Below are 22,021 nucleotides of genomic sequence, written 5' to 3'. Positions count from 1 at the left end.
CCTGACTTTGCCAACATGCTGGGGTCTCCACTGCACTTTTTGGCTATGCCCTCATATTTTCATCAACTGCCCTATAGGATGGACTGCCTGACCTCCTAGGCCTTTTTGTGAAATCTGGGTGGAAGCCTCCCTGACCCTGTAACTCTTGCATTCTGCATAAAGATAATACCAGCACCATGTGGATGACACCAGGGTCTGCTACCAGGTGGAGCAGTAGCCAGGCTTCTTTCTATTTATAGCTGTAGGGATCAACTACCTAGATATTGAGTGCTGTGAACTGAATCCTGAAGAGCAAATTCCTTAGGTGGCTGCCAATCTGGAACATGGTGCCCTAGGGCTGTCTTCTCAGAAAGTCTTTCCTCTTTGTAATTTTGAGCCTGCAAAGGGTAGCGCTTTGTTTCCTCATAGTTTCTCAAGGCATTTTTCCTATTTTCCTGTTCCAAAGTACTTAACATGTTTTTAATGCAAATCTTTTCGGCAAAGAAACTGTGATCCATCTTTGCAGTCCCCAAATTTCCTTGAGCTGCCTTTCAGGCCAAACACAAAACTTTTTACATCATTTGTCATTCTCCTGCCCATTTGCTCTTGATTCTTGACATACATCTGAACTTTAAAAAAACTATTTATTTATTTATTTATTTTTGGGGACAGGGTCTTGCTAAATTGGTTACCCTGGGCTCAAACCTGTGATCCTACTAGTTCAACTTTTTGAGTAATTAAGATTACAGACATGACTCATCATGCCCAGCAAATTTTTACGTTCAAATGTTTGTCTTGAACATGTATAAATGTTTCCTTTTAGAGAGGTTTTGTGCTACAAATGGCAATTCTGAAAAGTATTATTAATTAGTTTTCTTCTAAAATCCAGCCTGTTTTAGAGAATCATCTTTGAGGTTAATAAGTGACTATATCTGTATCTTATAATTTTGTATCTATCTTCACCAAACCTTGCTTTATGAGTTTATAACAGTAGATATTTTTAATGTGAGAATATTTTAGTGCATTGCTTGATTGATTGATTGAGACAGAGTCTCACTGTGTAGTTCAGGCTGTCCTTGAACTCACTCTGTAGCCCAGGCTGCCCTCAAACTTGCACTGATCACCTGCCTCAGCCTCCCAAGTGCTAGAATTACAGGTGTGTGCCACCATGCCCAGTATTTTAGTGCATTTAAAATAGTGCAATTTTTTTCCTAAAGTTTGCTTCAGAAGTCTATTAAAAGTCAGGTACAGTGGCACATGCCTGTGGCCCAGCTGCTCAGGAGGCTGGGGTAGGAGGGTCACAAATTCAAACCAGCCTGGGCAACTTAGTGAGAATGATCTTTATTAATAAATAATGAGAGCCAGGTGAAGTGGTACATACTTGTAACCTCAGCCCTCTGGGAGACCAAGGTAGAAGGACTGGAAATTTGAAGTCAGCTTAGGCAACTGAACTCTGCCTCAAAATTAAAAAAACAAAACAAAAACAAAAACAAAAAAGGGCTGTGGATATTGCTCCATATGAAGGCCTGGATCCAGTCCCTAGTACTGTCAATCAATCAGTCAATCAGTCATTCATTCAGTCTGTGGACTCTTAACTGCTTTAGAGTACAGCAGACATGTATTAGAATTCCTTTCAAATGTGTTTCTCAGTTTGTTCCCTTTCTCTTTTCTCATTAGAGACTTATTTGGGATGAATGTAAAATTTGGGATCAGGTATTTTTTTTCCCTTTCCTGGTAGTTATCCTCAGGGATTCTCTTCTGTGATGTTCCCCCAGTGGAAAAGGTAAAGGCCCGCTGGGACAGCACACAGCACGGTGTGGAGCTCCGCCGCCAGCAGCTGGAGGCCATGATCGTGGACAGTCTCCGGTGGGAGGACCACAGGGAGGAGACGGAGGAGCTGATGAGGAAGTTCGAGGCCCGGCTCTACATGCTGCAACAGGCCCGGCGGGACCCGCTGAGCAAGCAAGTTTCTGACAACCAAGTAAGACTCATTAGATGGTGGTTTTTGGTATCATGTTGTTGGATTTATTTTTTTCTTTGGTCACTGTCAATACTGAGACCCTGTCATGATATTTTCCTAAGTTATTAGGCTGTGTATGGAAGTGTATATGAAGCACTTGACAAGGATTCTTTTTATTTTTTAATTTCTAAAGGCTTAACTAATAGAAATGTGCCATTTTTGCAAACAGAATGACCCCATGAGCCTATATCAAGAAAGAGAACATTTTTAGAATTCCCCAGAAAAGATTTTATTTCCGTCTTTGCCTGTGTTGAGGACTGTCCTTATTTATAAAATTTCCTGAGACTATTTGAGTGCTGTTATAGTAAACAAGTTAAGTAATCAAGTTTAGCTTCTTTTAATATCTTTGTAAAGACACAGTTTTATCAGTGGTAGGTACCTTTTTGGTGATCAGTTTGATTACAGAGTTGATGACGCTGAATGTTCATGGTAGTTTTAAAGTATTATTTTAAAATTTCTACAATCATAGAAAATGTTCTTGAATTAGAGGTTGTAGCTGTGAGGTTATGTTTTGGTGCAACATTTTATTTGGCCTTCAGGTGGCTTAAGATGAAAGTATACATTTATGAAGAATGGAATAAGGAGGGTGAAAGCAAAATCCCAAACCTGGAAGTATGCTTTTATTCTTCAGAGTGCAGATTGCCAATTTCGAAAAGCAAAGGGTGAGGCACAATGGTTTTGGAGCATTCTGTGTGTTTATGATACGTGCTGATTGCTTGGACTAAATAACTGAAATGGACATGTAAGTAGAGTGACACTGCTCCAGATGATGTCAGCGTTCCAGTCATTAGGCTCAGGGTACTGTTGTGTCTGCCAGATCAGCATCCGTGATTCAGTCAACCATGGATCATGGATTATTTAGCCAGTGAAGCTCACATCTGTGCTGAACACGTACATGCTCTTTATCATCTTGTTATTGTTCTATCAGCAGTGTAGTATAATGACTGTTCTGTAGCATTTATATTGCAGTAAGTAATGTGAGTAAAAAAATGATTGAAAGTATACACAAGGATAGTGCACCATTTTATATAAGGAACAGGACCATCTGTGGATTTTGGTATCCACAAGAAGGTCTTGGAACCAATTTTCCACAGGTTCCAAGAGAAGACTATATATGTTTTCTAATTAATAATGTTCTTTTCTGAAACTTTGGGCTATTTTTTTTTTTTTCCTAGTTGCTAAAAAGCATTATAGGGGGGCTGGGGGTTTAGCTCAGCGGCAAAAGCGCCTGCCTGGCAAGCGCAAGGTCGTGAGTTCGGTTCCTGGTACCGGAGAAAAAACCAAAAAAAAAAAAAAAAAAAAAGCATTATAGGGATATTGAACTGTCATTTAGATTTTAGGGCAGTATCTTGAACTGGAGACTTTAAGGGATTGGGAAAATGCATAAGACATCACCGCATATTGTAGCTCTTCAGCCAGCTCTCAGGAACCCTTGCTTGGCTGTCTAATCCTCCTCCGCCGTTCACTTTGTGAACACACACGGTGATCCAGTGGCGAGAGACAGAAGACATCCCCATCGATGGTCCTTGCCATTGTCCCAACCATGTATGGTGGAACGCTCTCTCTGTCCATTCCTGTACAATTACATGTTCCTGTAAAAATCAGATCTGGTGCAAAATGAAAAGAACTAACAGTTTGAGGAAATAAGTATCTCAAAGAGGAAAAGATAGTAATTACTTCATCTTACCTACTGCCTGCCTGATGTCTTAGACATTTTTTAAGTAGAATAGTTCCTTTTTCTCTAGAATAGTTGTGTTTTAAGCTTACGTGTAACAGTTTGTCCCCTAATTAGTTTTATTCTTGTGACATCTGTGTCTAAAACACGTTAAAACCTTCTAGGAGTACCAGTGTTTGCATAATACTAATTACTGACTGACCACATCTAATAATTACATCTTGTATCTTAGCTGCTGCTCCAAGAACTGGGTCCTGGCGACGGCATCATCATGGCCTTCGATAATGTCCTGCAGAAACTTCTGGAAGATTATGCTAGTGATGACACAAGGAATGTGAAGGAAACCACCGAGTACCTAAAAACATCCTGGGCCAATCTAAAACAAAGGTAACTGTACAGCCCTGGCAGCTTCATGCCTCTTGTCAAGTTGAGAATTTGATTTCTTTGGCTTTTTCGTGCAAATAGGCCAAATACGTGCATACTTGAAGTGGGTTTTATTATTTTTTCAGTTTTTATACTGTAATGTGCCGAGTCAATACTGTTATGTTTACTTAGTGACAGAGGTACACTGACATAATATCTACCTGAGTTTCCACAATGAAGTTTTCTTTGAATAAGTTTAAATCTTCCCAACTATTATTTTATGTGTTTTGATTTTCTTATGACTCTCACTATTGCCTAAAATACATTCTATAGTATCCTGGTGAGAAACAAAGTATATACAGGTGGCTCAGTTTAATTTTATCATTAGTGGCAATTATAGCATAGTATATACTGATGTCATATTCGGCCAGGGTCTCCTCATTTGAAGACCATACACCCATGGATCCCACACCCAACCTCTGAAATAATCAATGTGTAGTTAAAGTTTCAACTAATTATCGTCTATATCCATGGCCCTCTAGTCAGTATATTTGGAATAGCCTAAAGTAGCATATGTATTTATAAGAGATATTTTTCTGTCACTTTGCCACACATAATCTGAGGAACTATTAACAATAGTTAGCATCTCTGTAAGGCTATATAATTATATTCATCATCAATAAAAATTATTTACTTCCTGTATAGTGCGGGGAAGGCTTGCATCCAAGTAAAATTAAAGTTTCTCAGGCATCTTTAGCTGTTCAAACATAGCTTCCTGAAAACAAACTTGATATCAGAACACATTTATTTTGCAGTGGATAAAATTGGTAATATCAGAGCACTTTATGGTAGATATTCCTGTTAATAATGTATGCAGTAGCATCTAAGGACTAGTTCACATGGAGAAATTTTTATTCATTTCAAGACTGTTGTTTTTTGTTAGAACTTTTAAAGCAGTTTTAAAAACTCCAAGGAGATGATTAGGGAAGGACATGAGCTTGTATGTGTTGCTAAATATACCAAGCATACCAGAGGAAATAAGATTGGTGTAGGAAATATAAAACTTTGTAACAGGTCAAAGCAGCCTGCCTATCATTGTGATATTTCTAGCATTTCAGTACAACTTTTCTCTCTTTTACAACAAGTTGTTTAGATGAAGGTCCCTTAACTAAAACAGGGAAGAAGGTGAGCTATAAACACCTTTAGTACCGAGACAGTCTTTCATCATACTTCATTTTTGTTGTTTCTGGAAGTTCCATGTGTAAGAATTGTGACTTTGTTATTGTTGTAGGTAATACCAGAAAAATTGCTCGCTGAGGGATGAGTGGCTTGCTTTATTTAGCGATTCCAATTCTTTTTTAGCCTTTCCTTTGTAAATATTTTAAGACAGCCCACAGCAGTAGTTAGATTAGATGGAGGAGGCAATTAAAAATGAATTATATTCCAAGGTGATCTTTCATTTATCATAGCGAAGACAACCTCAGCGTTCCAGTTTCATTGTAGTTGCAGGGAGTTGTCCTTCGTGTGTTTTCTTTCTGCTTTTGGGGTGGGAGGAATAAGTAACTGTATTAAAATTTAGACATGATACAGACACATGGTTATTTGTGAAGCTGGGAAAATACAGCAAAACCGTGGCTTATGGGAACCACTTATTAGGGAGAGCAAAGGCTTCTGTAAGTGGAGAGTTTTCTCTCTTAAACACAATGATATTTACAGTTTTCACTGTTCTAAATGAACATCTTTCTGGAATATAGAAATCTTACCTGGTCTCCTTAAACAAAGTATGAGAACCTGCGTTAAACTGCTTCTGAGTTCTTGACATTATTGTTTCAAAAATAGAATTAAGGAACTTTAACAATTGTAAGTGACCTCACTTACAATTTAGTTGATCTAAACCAGTGTTTTTCTCAATATTTTAAACTATCTCTTCTCTAAGGATCCTTTTCAGGCCCCCCCCTCCATGAAATTCTACTGCTGTGGTCGATTATGTATCCGTTTCTTTGCCTTACAGTGATGCTTTGTATATGAAAAAGGTAATTACTTTCCACACACCTTGAAGAACTACTCATCACCTCCTTTGAGAATACCTGGCTAATTTAACACACCCAGGCTCAGAGGAGTTCAGTGACATGTGTAAATTTGCATAGGAAAGCCAAAATGATATTTTTCTAGAGTAAAAAGGGGATATAATACTCTCCACACCTGAGTTCTGAGGAGGTGGTGGTAAATTTATTCAGGCTGTCATGCTTTGTATTAGGTTATTTTTAGCTACAAATGTTACTGTCTTGCCACCGGGTAGGGTCTGAGGCACTTCCGCCAAAGAGGCGAAGAGGACCTCAGTTCACCTGGCCTGCTGAATAGTTAGGTCTGCGTACTTCCATCCCAGAGAAGGAATTTAGGGATGTGTTGCTGAGAGGCAAGCAGATTTTTTAGGCAGAAGGATGTGTACAGTCAGAGAGAAGCAGAGTGCTCTTAGGGTGAGACAAGGGTACTGTCTGAGGCTGTGGGTATTTATGTGCTTGGGGGAGTCCTCAAGATGGAAGATCTAGGATACATACAATATTTCTAGTGTCTGTCAGGTAACCCGTTGTTAAGGAGGAGACCCCATAGATTCACAAATCCCAGACTTCCACCGGCAAGGAAAGAGCACTATCAATGGGGTAAAATATCACTAAACTTTAAACTTGTGCAAATAGTTTGCCTCTCAGATCTGTCTCTGATTCTCCTTACTGGTTCTTGTCTGTGCCGAGTTTGGAAGTCAGATCAGATTAGAGATACAAGGCCTCTTCCATGAACAATGGAATAGCCTGCAGCCTGCGGTCTTCACACCTACTCCAGTGGCCTCTAAAAGACCTTTCGCCAGGGCTCTCCTCTTATCTTGCAGCCATATTCGGGATATATATCATTGTCAGCCAAATTCTGGAGGCAGGAAAAGTTATATGTGCACATGGACTAGCATTGTGGAGCATAATTTGTGGAACTGAGTATCAGTTTTCAAAGGAGATACTTTATGTGAACTGCAGTTGGCCCAAGGAATTTGGCCATTTACATGACAGGGTCACACTCCCTTATTTACAGTGCCAAAACCCAAGAAAAGATCGGATAACAGAAAGCTCTGAATTGACATCAAGTTGTTGATTATAGTCATTTTTTATCCTAGTTAGTGGAAATAGCCTTGCTTTTAGTTGCACAAATATTAGTATGTTTCTTTGCTCCTATAGACCCGCTCAGGGGTAATCTGTAATCTGTAACATTAGTTTTCTAAGGTACAAAAAATTCTTAATTCTGAAGCAAAACCGACTGCTGGTGTTTATACTCTGTGAGCAGCAGGCCTCTCTAATATTTGTTAACTAATCTACATATCTTGATCACTGTTGCTTCTATCTGTGGCCTTTTCCTCCTTTCATGGGTTAATGGCAGCTAACTTTTAGTACAAGTTGACAGTTGATAACTCAGATGTGCTTGTAAGGTTGCTTGTTCCTTATCCAAAATACTTTGGATCAGGAGGGTTTGGGGTTTTGGATTTATTTCTTTTTTACTTTGGAACATTCGCGTACACATAGTGAAATATGTAAGGGATGACTCAAATCTGAACATGAAGTTCAGGTGTATTCATACTTTAAAGGTATATTCATACCTTAAAGGCCTGGGAGTTTAGTTCAGAGGGAGAGCACTTGCCCAGCATGTGTGAGGCTCTGGGTTCAATCTTCAGTATGGTGAAAAAGAGAGAGGGAGAGGGAGACGGAGAAGCCGGTGGAAAGGGATGTTACACATAGGTAGAAGGGAATCTATGCAATATTTTAAATAATTTTGTACATGAAACGAAGTGTAATGGTGTGGGATTTTCCACTGTGGCATTCTGTTAGCACTCAAGAAGCTTTAGGTTTTGACATATTTCAGATTTTCAGATAAGTTATGCTCAGTTAGTAGCAACTTGGCTTGGATGCCTGATTGGGGCCTGAAAGGTTATTTTAGCCCTGTAGGCACTTCGGGGCTTGTGTTGATTTGGGGCTTATTGCAAGGGGAACAATATTATACAGGACAAATATTTTACAAGATTATTAATAATAGTCACCCAAAGAATGATACACAAAAGAGTACAGGAAATCTGTCCACACACTAAACATCAAAGAATCCAGCTGAGGGCCTGGATCCCACAATAATGTCCTGCATGAGTTCAGCTGAAGACTTAGAGCCCATAACAATGCCTCCTAAGAGTCAAGCGGAGGCCTAGAGCCTATGGCAATGTCTCATGCAGCCCTGTTTCATGGATGTGCACTGGGAAGGCCCAAAGGTGAGTGGTGGAATCTAGAAAGTCTGTGCCAGCAGGATGAGGGATCTGTGCTAACAGGCTGAGGGATACACACTGGAGCTAGGAAGGGATGCTCAAAATAAGAACCAGAGCTTCCCTGAAAAGGACTACAGCCATCCTAGGCAACAGTGAGGTCCCAAGCTCCTCCAGTGATGAAGACAGCTGAGTTCCCATCAGGGAAGCCAACGCAGCAAGCTTCTCCAGGAGGCTGGCAGTGCACCATCTTCCCCTCCAGAGCCAGGAAGCGAAGCTCAAAGTGAGGACCAGAGCTCTCCCAAAGTGAACCAAAGCTATTCTCAGCCAACAAGGTCCCAAGCTCCTCAGAGGATGAAAACAGCCAAGTTCATCAGGAAAGCCAGCGTGACAAGCTCCTCCAGAAGAACTAACAGCTCCTTACCTCTTCTACCAGCTCCCAACAGCCTTCTTCTCCATTTCTGCCTCTTATGCTGCTGGCAACAGTCCCCAGATGGGCCTCCCACACCCAGCACTGTGCCTACTCAGTTCAGCTGGGTGTTACAAGTTGACCACCAGTTGTAAATCCACCACAGGGCTAAAATAACATTTTATATCTGTGTATATGTATATTTGTATACCATGCATTTATATACACAGTTACCAATGCTATAGTGCCGTAAAGTAACTGAGACAATATAGCCATATGCTATAATTTCTTGAACATCACCCATTACAATGGATATTTTCCTCATCCTTACCCATACGAAATCATGTTTGGCCTCTGATATTCTAAGAGATTTTTAGGATAGTCCAGGCAAAGCAGAAAGCACACAGTGTGGTATCTGGAATTCTTAGTTAAAATCCCACCATCTGTATTTACCATTTGTGTGAACCTCAAGCAAGTTATTTCAACTCCTGGAGTCTCACTTTCCCTGGCTCTAAAGTGGAGAACATATCTAATGTGTAGGATTACTGTGAGATCGAAAGTTATGTATGAAAGTTCTTGGTATGTGGTTTATGCTCAACAAGATATTGCCCAAATTATCCATCCTATGCGCTTTCATATTATGTCTTCCTTATAAACCCTGAACTCAGTCTGCTTCACAGAACTTTCTAGAGCTAAGTTAGCAGACTATTGGGTCATTATTAGAGTAGCTATAGTCATTTTGAATGATCTTAATGGTGAAATACTGGACAGTGTGCTTTACTGAATATTGTATAGACACACTAAATCTTTATTACTGGAGGAAACTTCCTAGACAATGCAATGCCCTTGATTAGTGAAGATACCACAGTTGCTGAATTTATGTTTTGCTGAAGTATTTTCCACACAGCAGAAGTGTTAGCATCCTGGAAAGAAGCAGTTTTGGGGTTGGGGGTATAAATCAATGGTAGAGCAATTGCCTAACATACATGAGCCCCTTGATTTTATCTCTAGCACCATCAAAGGAAAAAAGAAAAGAAGGGAAAAAGAAATGGTGCAGGTGTTTTAGAGGACACAATTATTTCTTTAGAAGCCATGAAATAAGTACAGTACAGACTGATCAGTGAAAGAATTTTTTCTTCCTTCTTTCTCATGGTGCTAGCACTTGAATCCAGGGCCTTGCTCAAAAATAATACTCCCCCTCATTAATGCTCAGTAACTTATTGATAATGGCCAGGCGTGCAAAATGTACACAGGCATTATACAGTACATATTAAAAATGGATTAGTGAAATCTGACTATTTTGAAAACAGGTTAAATTAGAAAAATTTGAATTTACTTTTGATTGCTTTCTCGTTTGTTTCATTGCATAGTTTGAAATTACAGTACTGTTACTTCATTTACTACTTTTCTAGTAGTCCCTGTTTTTTGTCCTCGTAGATTAATTGAAATATTCTTCTTCAGCATTTATCCACTGTTTAAATTGGACAATAGCTTTTAAAAGCAATCAATAGAGGACACTCATTGGAATTGCATCTTGTGGCCTGCCACCCTGGCGCAGTCGTTGAGCTCATAAAAAGAGTGCTGTAGTAGCTGTCCTTTCCAAATCAGTGGGCATGGAGCAGCATACAGGAAGCCTCATCCTTGTAGCTTGTCTGCTGGTATGAGATTCAGAGATTTGGGCCAGTCAACTTGTGTCATCCTCTCAGAAGCTTCCTTTGTTCCCTGAAAATCCCCTTTAGTTTTCATCTTGTTTCTTGTTTTTTCCATCCAGCATTGCATTTTTATTTTCCTTTAAACTTGGGAATTGTACTGGCCAAGAAGAAAACTGTAAAAATTGTACTCTTTCTATTTTCCTTATCTGTTATGTTGTTCTAATATTTCAGGTATCATTTTACTGCCTTCTAAAAAATATTGCAAACAGTGTCTTTGTGGTATATGCCTAAAGATGCTCATGTTTTTATTTTGTAAATACTGGTTTCAAGCAAGTGGATACTTTCTCAGTCCACTGAGATCCATATCCAACAATCTAAAGGGTTGATGTTCATAGTCTTTATGTTTTCTTTCATTTGTTTTTCCCATTAATAAATTAATCAATAATAAGTGTTTATTTGGCTTCCTGTTTTTGCCAAGCTCTGTGATTACCCTGAAATTTCAACCATAATTTTGCCTGGGCTTGTTCCCTGGAAATTTACATTCTCTAGGGGTGCTGTGTGGTAAAATTAAAAAAAAAGTAGTGCTTATGGGAGAGGAATACAATTAAGAAGTTGTGATGTAAGTGGGGACTTACTCTATTTGGGTAAAATTTAGAAAGCAGGAATCAGAAGGTGATGTTTGAGCTGCTTCTGAAGATTAAGAAGCAAATTCCAGAGCAAATGGCGTGTATAAAAATCAGTGATGCAGGAAGAAATACAAGGTGTGATTGAGTAAGAAAATACAGGTTTGAGATGTGGTAGGAGGGGCAGGCAGAGGCTGGATCCTGGGAAGGTGTCTGGCTTTCTTAGTACGATGGAGAGTCATTGAAATTATTAAGGAAGGGGGTCTTATGTAGAATAAAGCTTAACCCCTGTGAATCTTATATGGAGGATAGATTTTGGGGGTGAAAAAGAATAACTGGGAAGACCAGAAAGGAAATGCTAGTTGTGGTCCCGCTGGGAAGTGGCGGACCCTTGGCAACTGTGTGCCAGCATTGATTGGGTGAATATGGAAGAGGACCCGAGGTACACTTTGGAAGTAGAAAGGCTACTTCAGTGGATTCAAAATATGCTTTGAGGAAACATAAATAATGAAGATGACATTTTGTGAAAGGATGAGTGGCAGTATTAGTCACTAAATTGGGAGAGGCTGTGGGAGTTTATGGAGAAAAAAATTAAAAATTGGGTCTTGACGTTTATTGGAGATGTCTGTTAGCTCTAAATGTGTAGGCAACTGGATATATGAATATGGAACTCAAACGTTTTGAACCTCAGATATAAGTGAGGAATTTTTGGCAATTACACTAGAAATGAAATCTGTGGGCTTGGATGAGATAACCAGGGAAAAGTAAAGATGCAGAGGAGAGGAGGGTGCTTGACTATGTCCTTAGGGCCTAGCATGATTAAGCAGAACAGGCAAAGACAGAAAAAGAAACTGATGAGGGGGCATTTCAAATGCATTAGAAAGAAAATTCCAGGATTTGGGGGGATCAAAAGTGAAAGGAAGAACTGAACACACTGGTGTACACCTGAAACCCCAGCACTTAGGAGGCTGAGGCAGGAGGATTGCCTTGAGTTTGAGGCTAGCATGGGATACATAGTGAGTTCAAGGTCAACCTGAACTACATTGTGAGACGCTGTGTCCAAAAATAAAAGTGTAGAGGAGAGAATATTTCTTAGGGAGAATGACCCACTGGGGTGAATTAGGGTGGAGTCATCAGAAAAGATGGCACAGGACACCAGTGATAGAATTCCACAGCTCAGAGATTCCTCTGACTTTGAGAAAGGTTTTGAAGTAACCATACCAGAGACAGAGAAGGGGATGAGGCAAGGAAGTAGAAATTGATGGAAACAGCGTGTGAGAAGTTTGTTTTGAAGAGGAACAGAGAGACTGAGTGGTACATGGAGGAGATGGAGGGTAAAGGCCGAGCACATAAAACGTGTGTGTAGGCTCCTGGGAATGATCCAGTAGACAGGGTGATGATGGTGGTTCCAGACTGAGGGGACAAAGGAAAGAGGAAAGCGAGTCTTTGCATAGCTTAGAAAGCAGGATCAGGCGAATTGAGATTGGTAAGAGTTGGGGTGCATTTTTTCTGACGAAAGGAAACAACAATGAGATGAGTGTAGATTCACGTGGGTGAGAGCCTCAGCGATGAGTCTGTGCAAGGACTAAGCTTTCTTTATGGTCACTGAGGCTGGAGGTGGCGCTGAGAGAAGTTGAAAGAAGAGGATTAGGTTCTGATCAGAATGTTGGTGAGACTCTCTGTGGTGGGACAGTTTCCTGGGTGACTGTGTAATCTTGCTGACTAGTGGTAGGGCCAGTCTATGATGTTCAGTGATACGTGTCAGGGGAGGATAGCCCCGTTGGAGTGTTACAGTGTTCATCCACTCAGAGACAGCTATAAAGAATTCAGTAGGATGGAGAGAGAGGCAGCAGGGGAGAGGAAGGTCTTTGCTTGGGAGCGGCAACGCAGAGAGCATAGTTTCTATTCCGTGATTGGTCTGAGGCATCGTTCTCTGGGTGATGGATGCAGTCCCTAACTTGAGCTATGGCTTGTCAAGCAGCTCCTGGGTTTGATTTCAGACTCTGCTCACAGGTTGAGGCAGTGAGCAGCCTTTACAGCCATATGCAATAACCCTGAACGTGGAGCTCAGGATGTGAACATAATAGATAAATGTCTTATGCTTCAAAGCAGCAGGATTCTCCTGAAGACAGAACAGTGGTGGGAAGTAGCGCCGCGGAGCTAGGAAGACCCTTCCTCTCACTCCCCACACCGAGCCCTAAGGGTTCTTGGGGAAAAACACGACACAACACAACACAACACTTCATTAAAAACTGACAGGGCAATTGATGGCCCTAGGGAAACCACTTTCAGTGAAGACAAGGTACAGGGTTTGCTGACCACAGAGATCTCTATGGCATGATGGGAGATGGATTTTAGGGTCAGATTGGGGTAGGTTAAGGCAGGATTACAGTCCAATATTGGTTGCCTAATGAAGACCAAATGTCAGCAGTGATCCAGCTTTAAGAAGGATGCCGTGAGACACATCCTGTCACAGAAGTGGCTGTGCGGTCCTGCATATTCGTTTGCTGGCAACAGGAGCCCCAGGGGTCGCTTGTGTTCAAGGCTTTGGACAGGTATCTCGGCTGGTGGTGGGAGCAGGAGGCTCTTCCCTTCGGCTTCTAAGTGCCAGTGTTGGATGGGGTCTCTGAGAGTCCCTTGGAGTGAATTTTTAAGTGCCTTGGTGGTGAACCAACCTGCACGTAATAAGGACTGGTTACCGAAAGACCGTAGGTCATTGAAAATAGTTGCAGTGACTAAGTCTTCACTTTGACTGCATTTTCCCCGCAGCCTGCTTTAGTTTTCAGATAAATGTTATGTTATTTATAGAACAACAAAATTACCTTGTGAAGGTACCCATTGAAATTCTTGAAGAATTGTTTCATTATAAGTTTTCTACCTGCCACTCAGACTACTGATGCTGCTGTTTGCTGCTGTAGAAGAGATAGATTTAAATCTTGCATCACTGAAAGGGTCACCTTTAGAGTATATCAAAACCTAGCAACACATAACTGGGTTTCATACGATGTTCTCCTCCTGGATAGTCTTTTTACAAAGACATTTTTGTGTGTGTGTTCAAATACTCTTTTGACCAGTTACAAGTACACACACACTTGATTAAACAATGTATCTTAAAGCTTAAGATACCAAATACTATTTAACATTTTTAAAATATCATTTAAAAAAGTATGCTACGTGAGTGGCCATATTTTATGTTAGAACATGGATATCGGCTGTTTAATAGAGTATCATAGCTGGTTTTATTGCAGACATCTCTTTGATAGCTAAGAGTTTATATTTTAAAAATCCTAGTTCTGTTTAATATAACTGTTGTAAATCTGTCACCCATAGATGTTCTTAAATCTTTTATGGGAAACTGTACATATTTTCAGTCTGTACCATTTCTTGTACTAAAGAATCCTGTTGTCTGTTAATTCTTCTGTTTTGAGCACATGTTATAACTGCAGCTAAAGCTACTCTTGTAAACTGCAAATGTGATATATTGTAGGTTTTCGGCCTATCCTTAGTCTTTGTGATTTATAGAGTAAAAAAAGATTTACAGGTATCTTCTCTGCTTTTGCCTTTTTAGCCACACATTTCCTAAACTTAAGAAGTTGTTTCTTTTCCTGTAATAGTGCTCCTTTTCCTAATTCTGTCATCATGTCTCAGGATTTCTTCCAACTCTGTTCTGATCTGTCTTTGGGATGTAGGAGCGAGAACTGCTAAATATAACATCCACCCTGTGATTGTGGATTAATATGAGTTCAGTGCTGGAAATACTTTTAGGAACCGTCCACATGGATGCTTCTCAACCTCTTTGCTGTCCCATGCTGCTCACCTGTTCCTATCAGTAACAGTTCATTTATAAGCAAAGGCTCTTAATGAAGCTGAATTTGAAACTAGGGGTGGGGTGAGCCTAGAGAAACTCTTGCAGCAGGTTTTATAATCTCTGTGATAGATTATGCAGTTTTAAAAGGACCCCTAGAGATTTTGAAATAGGTATTTTACTGCATGAGTCCAAGCTCCTAATGTTAACGATAAAAAACACAAATTAGAGATTTGAAATGATTTACTCGGAGCCATATTGCTGGTAAATGACAGAGGTGATGGAATTAGGTTGATTTCTTCTGCGAGCAGTGTACAAGTGGCACTAAAGCTAATTTATTGACCTGTGTGGTAAGTGTGCATATGTGTTCCTGAGCATTTAATTTTAATCATTTTTGCCTTATGGTTCTATGATAAATCATGTGAAATTTCTTGAAAATAGATGAAAGATTTCTGTAATATTCAGCATACCATTCTGTAGTCTTGGATCTAACAAAAAATAATAAATTAGGGGCTTGGGAGAACTAGTACAGTTGAACTATATTCTATTAGAAATTTCATATAAATTACATTAGTTTCAAAAATCATAATACAAATGTCTCTATCTATATAATGATCATATTTTTTCCCTTCTTCAGTGAGAGGGATTAAACGTAAGACCTTATGTGTGTACACTAGGCAAACACTCTATCAATGAGCTATACCCCAGCCCCTGATTCTAAATTTTAAAGTGTCTATTCATTATAATAATATGAAGAGGATTTGGACTGCTATAAGTTGAGTTTAGTTTTCATTATGTTCGTTATCTTTAGTAGTTGATTAAGTTCATGGTAAAATTTTGACACTGGATACATGTGAAGTTAAAACAGTCTCCAGAATATTTATTATTAAATTGCACATTTGCATGTTATAAGCACTCTTCATTTCCCAGTATTTTACCAGGTTCATGTATAAGATTGGGGAAATATTATTTAGTGAGTATTTATTATATCTTGATAGGTTTATGTGCATATACTTCATTTTCTTCTTAAAATATCACTGCAGAGGGAGTGTTATTCTTTTCCTTATGCTAGTTTATTCAATAAATACTTGTTGAGCTGCGACTGTGCATAGAGCCTGGGGGTGCCAGGTGCAGTGATCATTCAGAAGCTTTCTGCTGCCAAAAAGAGGTACTTGTAGCCATAACCAGAGACACAGTGAGGCAGGCAGAATAGTGGCCCCCCAAAGTGAGAATAATAACCTGCATATCCAGTGGGTCCAATCTTATTCCTCTAATCCTTCAAAATGGAGGAGGGGAAGAGAAGTGGGTCAGGAAGATGTGGTGCGAGGATTTCACCCGCTGTTGGTGGCTTTGATGGTGGAACCAAGGATTATGGTGGCCACTTGAAGTCATAATAGGCACGAAAACAGATTCACCCCTAGAGCCTACAGAAAAGGATGTAGCTCTGCTGACAGTGTGATTTGATTTTAATAAAGACCTGTGTCAGACACTCACCTACACAAGATACTACATTTGTGTTAATTGGAGCCGCTGAACTTGTGATTTATTACAGCAGCCGTGGGACAATAATGATCATGGTAGGGGAACTCATGGGGTGCTCTGAGAAAGGTGTCATCAGGTGTTTGCACCACTTCCTGTCGGGGCAGTAGAACTTCATCAGGGAAGGAGAAGGTTTGTGGAACCTGGAGGCAGGAACGGGGAAGAGAATCTAAAAGTTAAAAGGACTAATGTGTCAACTCTGGATGTGACGGACACAGTGAACTTTTGGAGGATTGTGGTTGGTTCATTTCTGTAGATAAATAATGTGTGAGCCTTGGCGTGATGAGGTGGTCACTGGGGTGATGAGCGAGGGTCAGGGCATGGAGCACCTTGGGTGCCAAGTAGAGGGACGATGGCGAGGAGGTTTGCGGGTGTCAAGGCAGCTTCTCAGGTTTTCCTGGGTAAATAGTAGTAGAGCCCTGTGTTACCTGATGCAAAACTCCTGTTCCTTTCTACTTGTTGGGTTTGTAAATGTCTCCTGGGTTTAGGGACTTCCCTGCCTCCACCCTGACAGTTCCTAGACATTTGCCTTTTTTCCCCTTGTCTAGGTATCCCTAGGGTTTAGCGAGCTCGTCAGTAACGATCTATTTTTACATTAGCAGTTGCTGCATAACCTGTTATGTACCTTTGGATAGTTTCAAATAATAAAGGTTTTAATTATGAAAAATGACTTTACTGAATGTGATTGTTCTTACAGTAGGGATCGTCTGCTCATGGAGGGTTAATTGCATGTGCGCACTTCTTATTTGCTTTCTTGCATCTTTTTGGCACAGCGTTTATTTTATTCGTAACTCTGCTTTCTGTTGATGTTTTCAAAAATTGAAAATTTGGGCAGGATTCGGAGAGGGTGAGACAGCACCACCACCACCTACCACCCATGTTCTGTATAAAAATCAAAGAAATATGATTTTTTTAAAAAACCCAAAGCATACTGGAAGGTTTATTACCAAATATATTTTTTTTCTCCTTCTTCATAGCAGTCCTCCTCCCTAGGGACAACGACTGCCTTTCTTAGTTGCTCTTTATGTCATTTATCCATTTCCGTATTCTAAATAAAATGAGTAAGTACGCAATTATCTTAGTATCTGACATTAGGCACTTTGTACCGTCATCCTATTTTAGTCCATATATAGGAAATAGCTTTCTTATGCTACTTTTCCCTGCTCTTGTTCGTCACTGGATATTTAGGTAAATATCTAGCTTTAACTTACTATTCATGTTCAAACTGTATTAACAGCCAAGTACTAAAGTTTACTGTAGTTTTGCTGTTCGTTTTACCTGAAATTAGTCATTGCTGTGTTCTTGTACGCCTAGTTTCCTTTGCTTCTGTTGGTAATTCTTCTCACGTTTTCCCATGGCCTGACAGTAGAATTTTCTGCAAAGTCTGTCACATTAAGCAGCCTGTCACGTTTAGTATTTTTATTCTGGAGATGTCGCTTCTGGAGATCCACTTTCTAGTCCTGTCCAGCCACCCTACTGGTCATTTTCTTCACTTTTCCTCAAATGTGGAATCTCTGTTTCCTGGATTTCATATGTTTGTCTTTTTAGGTTTTTCCTCATTTTGTTTGAGTGTGTCCTTTGTAAGTTCTGTCAAGTGAAAACAAGAATACACAACAGGAAGAGTGATGACGGCCCTCATATGCTCCAGTTCTAATTCACACTGTCTTTCCTGTGATCTCCATTTGCCATGAGCATAAGAACCTCCAGGCTTCTGCTGGTGGTGTTGCGTTTTTCTTGTTTTTAATCCTTCCCTTGTCTTCCTCCTTCTTGATTTACAGCTCGAATTTTGTGGATTTCATCTCCTGTGAACTTCTTAGAAAATAGTCTATGGGAGAAAATCTAGAAGACATGTTATTATAAATAGATTGTCATTATTCTATAAATACTTAATGATAATTCTGTCATAAGGCCTCTTGAGGAGTGTGGAGAACCATTTCTGCCCATAGAAAAAGTGGATAAGAAATCTATTTATTGTTGAAATAAAATTTAGGTGTGAGACAAGATCAAAATCCAGGGGCTTTTTCAGAACACATGTGATTAATTTCAGTATAAAGAGAAATACTACCCTTCTATGAACTCAGAAGAAAGAAATCTAATTGGGGTGGAATTTTCTGGAAGAGTTGGTTTTCAGTCATTAAAGAACTCAGAGGAATTTATTAGGTGGGGATGATACAAGGGGCGCTTTAATAAGGATGTGAAATTTTTATACAGACACAGTTTTCATTATCTAAAGCAGTAGATACCCCTGTTACCTGAGAAGTATATGGGAGAAAACTAGAGATAGAGAAGTAAACCATAGAGCCCACAAAGGGCTTTACACTGCACGTGAGGTAATATGAATTTATTTTGTAGGCAGTCAAACATTACTGGAGGTTTTTTACTAAGCAAATGCTGGGCTAAGGCTGATGACATTCCAGAATGTCCATTAAATCAAATCTTAACTTGTATTGATTTGCATTGTTTAAAGATATGTAAAGTGGGTTCTTTAAATTTTTATCATGACAGTGCTGGGGATGTAGCCCGAGGCCCTGTGTGTAGCAGAGTAGGCAAGCCACTCAGCTGTGTCCCCAGTGGCATAGCACCTCTTTTTTTTTTTGACACAGGGACTTGCCTAGGCTGGCCTCGAACTTCCGATCCCCTTGCCTCAGCCTCCTGGGTAGTGGTATTACAGGCCTGTGCTACCATGCTTGACCCTAAATTATCTATTTAATCTTGGATGTTTCCTCAGATTTTCCTCCTTTCTAGACTTCATGTAGTCACGGACTGCATGAACCTTTGCTGATGCTACCTCAGAGTGTTTGGCATTATACCAAGGTACTGGCACATGTGTGGGGGAGGAACTCCATGCACAGAATGAGATGGAAATTGTCGTCATAATTATGTCAGAATATGGATGTGATTTTGTTATTACTTATGTCTCTTCTGCCTTCGAACAATTGAGAACTGCTTTGCTGAGAATGATTCTAGCTAGACATACATGCGAGCAAATCTCCCAAGTGACACGTGGTGATGTAAACCAGAGTCCCCTCGGAGCTGTCCACTAGGCTTTTCCATAGGCTGGACATGATGAGGAACGTCACCCTGGAAGTAACGGAGCCCGCATGTCACGTTGTTGTTTCTTTCAGCGTCGCTGATAGACAGAGTGCCCTGGAGGCTGAGCTGAGGACAGTGCAGGCCTCACGCCGGGACCTGGACAACTTGCTGAAGTGGGTCCAGGAGGCGGAGACCACGGTGAACATGCTGGCGGACGCCTCTCAGCGGGAGAACGCGCTTCAGGACAGCGTCCTGGCCCAGGAGCTCAGGCAGCAGCTGCAGGTACGTGTGGGAACCACAGCTGGCCTTTGTGTTTGTGCTGGGTCCTCCGGATCCGTCTGCGTGCGAATATCTGTTAACAGGTGAGACTGTCACCTGATTCACTGATGAAATCCCTGTTCCCCTGTGAATAGTTGGTTTCTGCGAATAAGATCTATAAAATACTCTTAGTATTAGAAGGGAAAAATTCCGCCTTGTTTTATGAAAGCAGTTAATTGTTTATTTTGAGATAGAATCTTAGTGTTGCTCTGTGTATTGTCATGTTAAACCTTATTACAGGTAGCTCTATTGAGTCCTAAATTATAAGGACATTTTCCCTTAATAGGAAGTTGCATCTTTCCCTGTTTATTATAAATTCTTAATGTAAAAGCCACATAAGCTCTGTGGATTAGTTCACAGGCTACTAAGGTTGAAGGTGTTACTTGTGTGTCTGTCTCTAGGTTCATAACTGTGATCGCATATGCAATATGAGTTCAAATTTTTCTTTTTCCTTTCAAACAAATGTCTTAGAAATCGTAGGAAGCATATCTGACTCATTTCCCCACCTTCAAGTACTACCGCGTCTATGTCTCTGGACGCTCCGTTTTTTGGCATGGATTGATCAGTTCTTTCCCTTTGTATCAGCTTTCTCACTTCAGGTCTAACTCAAAACCTGCTTCGACGGAGAAGTCTGTGGTCTCCCATGGGTTTATATCAGATTCGTGCTTTACGTCCTGTCATTGTCCTGTCAGCTCGATGATCGTTGCCTCTGGTTGGCTGGTGGATATATGTTCCCCTGTCATTGAATTCATAACTCCACTTATCCCATGGGGTTGCATGGCTCTTCAAGGACTGAGATTATGTTGCTGTGTATTGTTGCCTACACAGTGGCCTCTGTTCAGATCCTAGGTCAGTACTCCGAATTCACTCATTGACGTTCTGTATTGATGACTTTTGAATGTGTTCTTTGGAACTCCCAAAATACCCAAAAGACCCATTTTGTGAAATGCCAACAAATACGTGATATGGATAAAGAGGCTTTCTGAACCTACTCTTGTTCTCTCTGAGTTTGAAATCACTTTCATTTAAACGGTAAAAACATTTAAAAAGGATCTTTTTTGAATAGGCTTGTGTGTAGTCTACATGCATAAAGTCTGTTTCTTTAGTGCTGAGTTTGTAAGAGTGATGAAAATCTCTGTTTACTCATATTACTTCTTATTCGTGGCACTTCTTATTCATGGCATTTTTGCCTTGGCAGTGAGGGTGACCATCCGAGCATGGAGGGTAAATGTATTCTTTTACACACTGTTACACTGTCACAGTATAACATTGTTACGGTGTCAGTTGATGTACTATTTTGAGATCAACTGGATTTTGAAGTTAAAGAGGGCTCCCAAGGGTTAGATGATAAAATATATTATTTCTCATGATTTAAACAACTATATAAAGACTGACCAGCAAATGCTCATGAGTTTTTTTGTTTGTTTGTTTGTTTTTTTTTGAGACAGGGTCTTGCTATGCAGGTTCAGGCTGGTCTTGAGCTCATTTTGTAGCCCAGGCGGGTCTCAAACTCTCAATGATCCTCCTGCCTCAGCCTCCCAAGTGCTGGGATTATAGGTGTGTGCTGCCATTCCCAGGCGCTCATGAGTATTTGCTTTATGAGCTGGTGTTGATTTCAAGAGATATTTAGACTGCGCACTTGAGTCAGTAGCAGTGTACAGACAGTGAACAAAGCGGGCTCGAAGAAAAGCCCGGTAATGAATAATGGCGAAGCACGTCTGCTTGAGAGTTCCATGATGTTTTCTGACACATTTTACTTGAGATACACTCTTTGCATAACCCAAACTTCTTTCCATATTTAATGAATACTCAAACTGTTAGAGAAGTAAATTTAAATAGAAATGTTAAGAATCTTTTAAATAAAAATAACTAAGCATGGATCCCTCATCTTATGGCAAACAGCAGCAAGAAGAAAGGCTGCTGACTGCAAGCCTAAAATATTGCGTGTAGTGATTGCTTCTCAAAGATAATTTAACGTTGCTGAAACAGTTGGTTTGGGTTCACATAAAATATTAAAGAGGTTGTTTGCTGAGAGCCTCCTCAGATTCCTTTGTTTAGCTGAAGATGAGCATGTGCATTTGTTTATCTTTAGGATGTTTCACATTACGGTAGTTTGCATGAATTTTCACTCTTCTGTTAAGTGATCTTAGTTTTATTTTTTAATTTTTTTTATTTTTATTTTATTTTTTTGGTTTTTCTCCGGTACCGGGAACCGAACTCACGACCTTGCGCTTGCCAAGCAGGCGCTTTTGCCGCTGAGCTAAATCCCCAGCCCCAAGTGATCTTAGTTTTATTTTTATTTTTTATTTTTTTTTGGTTT

The 22,021-nt window shown here is 40.1% G+C and overlaps 1 protein-coding gene across 4 annotated transcripts in view; it reads left to right on the top strand.

The window, feature by feature from the left end:
* Positions 1-22,021, top strand: part of Utrn (utrophin) — a 506,964-nt gene that overhangs the window by 252,237 nt on the left and 232,706 nt on the right. For all 4 annotated transcript variants that reach the window (XM_005389232.2, XM_005389234.2, XM_005389233.2 and 1 more), the window contains 3 exons: positions 1,755-1,960; positions 3,907-4,061; positions 19,476-19,665. In XM_005389232.2, the coding sequence (XP_005389289.1) occupies positions 1,755-1,960; positions 3,907-4,061; positions 19,476-19,665 (551 nt within the window). The remainder of the gene's footprint in view (positions 1-1,754; positions 1,961-3,906; positions 4,062-19,475; positions 19,666-22,021) is intronic.

The sequence above is a fragment of the Chinchilla lanigera genome, unplaced genomic scaffold (assembly GCF_000276665.1).
Source record: "Chinchilla lanigera isolate Chin_1 unplaced genomic scaffold, ChiLan1.0 scaffold00035, whole genome shotgun sequence".
NCBI classification, from domain to species: domain Eukaryota; kingdom Metazoa; phylum Chordata; class Mammalia; order Rodentia; family Chinchillidae; genus Chinchilla; species Chinchilla lanigera.
This window is presented reverse-complemented; position numbering and strand designations above follow the sequence as displayed.